The sequence below is a fragment of the Musca vetustissima genome, unplaced genomic scaffold, assembly GCF_032173495.1.
Source record: "Musca vetustissima isolate MV318-11 ecotype Yass unplaced genomic scaffold, APGP_CSIRO_Mvet_v1 utg26262, whole genome shotgun sequence".
Classification (NCBI taxonomy): Eukaryota; Metazoa; Arthropoda; class Insecta; order Diptera; family Muscidae; genus Musca; species Musca vetustissima.
The window spans coordinates 31,473-34,448 of NW_026878616.1; the positions used below are offsets into that span (position 1 = coordinate 31,473).

The 2,976-nt window shown below is 34.7% G+C and overlaps 1 protein-coding gene across 1 annotated transcript; it reads left to right on the top strand.

Annotated features, from left to right (window-relative positions):
• Window positions 1–474: 474 nt before the first annotated feature.
• Window positions 475–2,366, top strand: LOC133323402 (proteasome subunit alpha type-4). The gene is made up of 2 exons (XM_061532330.1): window positions 475–516; window positions 1,580–2,366. The coding sequence occupies exons 1-2, from the start codon at window positions 475–477 to the stop codon at window positions 2,360–2,362; spliced, it is 825 nt and encodes a 274-aa protein (XP_061388314.1). The 3' UTR covers window positions 2,363–2,366.
• The last annotated feature ends 610 nt before the right edge of the window (window positions 2,367–2,976 follow it).

Genomic DNA, 2,976 nt, shown 5'->3' on the forward strand with positions numbered 1-2,976 from the left:
CAACCCTACTTCTCAACCTTGATTCGCATTTCAAATTTTAAGTTTAGCTCTATGTAGCAAATTTAGTACATTTTAGTACTTTTCGGATAGTTATAGTTCTAATTCCTAAAAACCCTTTGGCACATCTATCCTTCACTCCATTAGTGAACCTCATTCCAAAATTTAAAAGTTTTAGCTCTACCGGTTTGCCAAATACAAATGGGACATTATTTAGTTCTTTTTGTGCCGTTCCAAAGGCGCAGTCTTATCTGACACCTTCGGACTAATAGTACTTTTACATTTAACCAGATTTCGTTAACCCTGTGGGTTTAAATTGTCAATTCCTTTGCATATATGTCAAATAAATCCTCATAAAGTAGGTTAACCCGGTAAAACGGCATATACATTAGAACTCCGGTTAAATGTAAACGTACTATTAAAAGTTCTAATGTACATGCCGTTTAAGAGTGACCCTCACCACAAATTTCAAGATTCATGCTTCAGTCGTTTCGTCAGGGCATTGATAAGTCATTAATTGTAGGTGTACATTGTACCGGATTTCGTTAACCCTGTGGATTTAAATTATCAATTCCTTTAAATATATTAGTACGTTTACATTGTGCCGGATTTCGTTAAACCAGTGGGTTTAAATTGTCTATTCCATTGTGTATATTTCAAACAAATCCGCATGAAGTAGGTTAACCCGATAAAAACTTCCAATGTAAATTCCGTTTATGTCAAATAAATAATCAAAAATTTAGTTAATACGGTAAAAAGTTCTAATGTAAATGCCGTTTATGTCAGTCAAATACTTTACTGTTTTTTTTAATATAAGTTTGATAAAAGAATCCACTACCTACAATGTTGCTATTTTGTTATTGACCTCAAGTTGTCCTATCAGAGCCATGTTGGAAAGGCTAGTACACACTATCAGTTTGGAATGACAGCTTTTTTTTATCGATTACTGACTTTCCAACAAATATATTTTCGTTGATGCCTGATGAATAAGAAACATGAGCTGTCATACTATTAAACAAACAAAATTTGGACCAAATTGTCATTCAAAAGTGATAGTGTGTACACCGCTTAAGTACTGAAATAATTTGAAACAAAAACAAAACACACGTACACAAACCTAGAGCTTTTACCACGAGAAACTTTAATCAACCATCAATTTTATCCAGTACAAACGTGCTGTAACATCACAATGCTAGCGAGGCCGATATTACACACAACATATGGTTATCAGAGCTGCTATGAAAAGTAGTGCATCAAGTACCCATTTTTACAACTATGCACAAACAATCCATGCAATGACAAGTAATTTTCTGCAAAGGTCCAAACAGTTTTTGCCGATTTTTCCCAAATAAATTCCAATAATTTATTGAAATAGCCTTTGAAATATATAAATAAATCAATATGGTGAGTATTTAAGCATTACATAGCTTTATTTTCTCTTTATGTATAAATAACATAAATGCTAGGAGACATTTGCAATGTTTTTGTTTCAATTTTTGCAAATCAAGAGGAGTAAATGATGATTTGCTAAAAACAACAATTTAGTTTTTGCATTAATGTTTTTTTTTTCTCTTTAATATAGGCCCGTCGTTATGATTCTCGTACCACAATTTTCTCGCCTGAAGGCCGCCTTTACCAGGTCGAATATGCCATGGAGGCTATTTCACATGCCGGCACCTGTTTGGGTATTTTAGCTGAGGATGGTATTCTTCTGGCTGCCGAATGCCGCAACACCAACAAATTGTTGGACCCTAGCATTTTCGCTGAAAAAATCTATAAGCTGAACGATAACATGGTGTGTTCGGTGGCTGGCATCACATCCGACGCCAATGTGCTGACCAATGAATTGCGTATCATTGCTCAACGTTATCAATTCAGTTATGGTGAATCCATGCCCTGTGAACAGTTGGTATCCTATTTGTGCGACATCAAACAGGCCTACACCCAATACGGTGGCAAACGACCATTCGGTGTTTCCATTCTCTATATGGGCTGGGATAAACATTATGGCTATCAATTGTATCAATCCGATCCCAGTGGTAATTATGGTGGCTGGAAGGCAACCTGCATTGGTAATAATTTCGGTGCAGCCATATCACAGCTGAAACAAGAATTAAGTGAAAATGAAAAAATCACCTTGGAACAGGCAAAAGATTTGGCTGTTAAGGTGTTGAGTAAAACTTTGGATACAACCAAATTGACTTCGGAGAAAATCGAAATGGCCACACTGCAGAGAATCAATGACAAGACAGAAATTAAGATCCTAACCAAACCCGATGTTGAGAAGTTAATTGAAAAATACAATAAAATGGAAGCTGAAGCAGAGGCTGCAAAGAAGGAAAAACAAGCTGCCCAAAAACCTTAAATTGTGGATACATTTTATTAAAGTAAATTATGGTTTTTTTAATGGAAAAATTTTTAATTTTAAGAGATTTTTCTTTGATGGAAATAAAATTTCTGTAAAAAGTTATGAAATGTTGATAAAATAAAATCTTTGTTGATGAGTCGAATGGAGTATTTTAGGCGAAATGAAGAAATTACTTATAGACGGGTTGAAGGTAGTCTTCATAAAGGAGCTGAAATATTTTTTAATCACGAGTTGAGAGATGTCTCTATAAACGAGATGTAGGAACAACTGATAATTATCAGAAAGTAGTACTTATAAAGCACAGTGGCAGAGAGTCTTAGTATGGGCATTTCCGAAAAAAGGAAGAAGTCATTTTATACGAGCTAAGACGCAGATAGTGTTTTGTAGGCAGCTCAAACAGCATGCAGACTTTATGGACGAGCTGAATATAATTGAGTCTATGTCGAGCTGAAATATTTCAACGTTATCCAATTTTTCTATATGTCACGCATTTTCGTCTCCCTTAATTATAAAATGGAATTTAATATGTTTTACATTTTTACGAGGGAATCCGATCTTTCTCAGGGTGAATAAAAACTAGGCCACTCAATTAAATTCTTGTTCACAATGAT

What these genes read in the sequence shown, in the direction of transcription:
- LOC133323402 (XM_061532330.1), top strand. Translation starts at nt 475, where the DNA reads ATGCTTCAGTCGTTTCGTCAGGGCATTGATAAGTCATTAATT. An exon ending in GCATTGATAAGTCATTAATT is followed by an intron (nt 517 to 1,579) that starts GTAGGTGTACAT and finishes TCTTTAATATAG; the next exon opens with GCCCGTCGTTATGATTCTCG.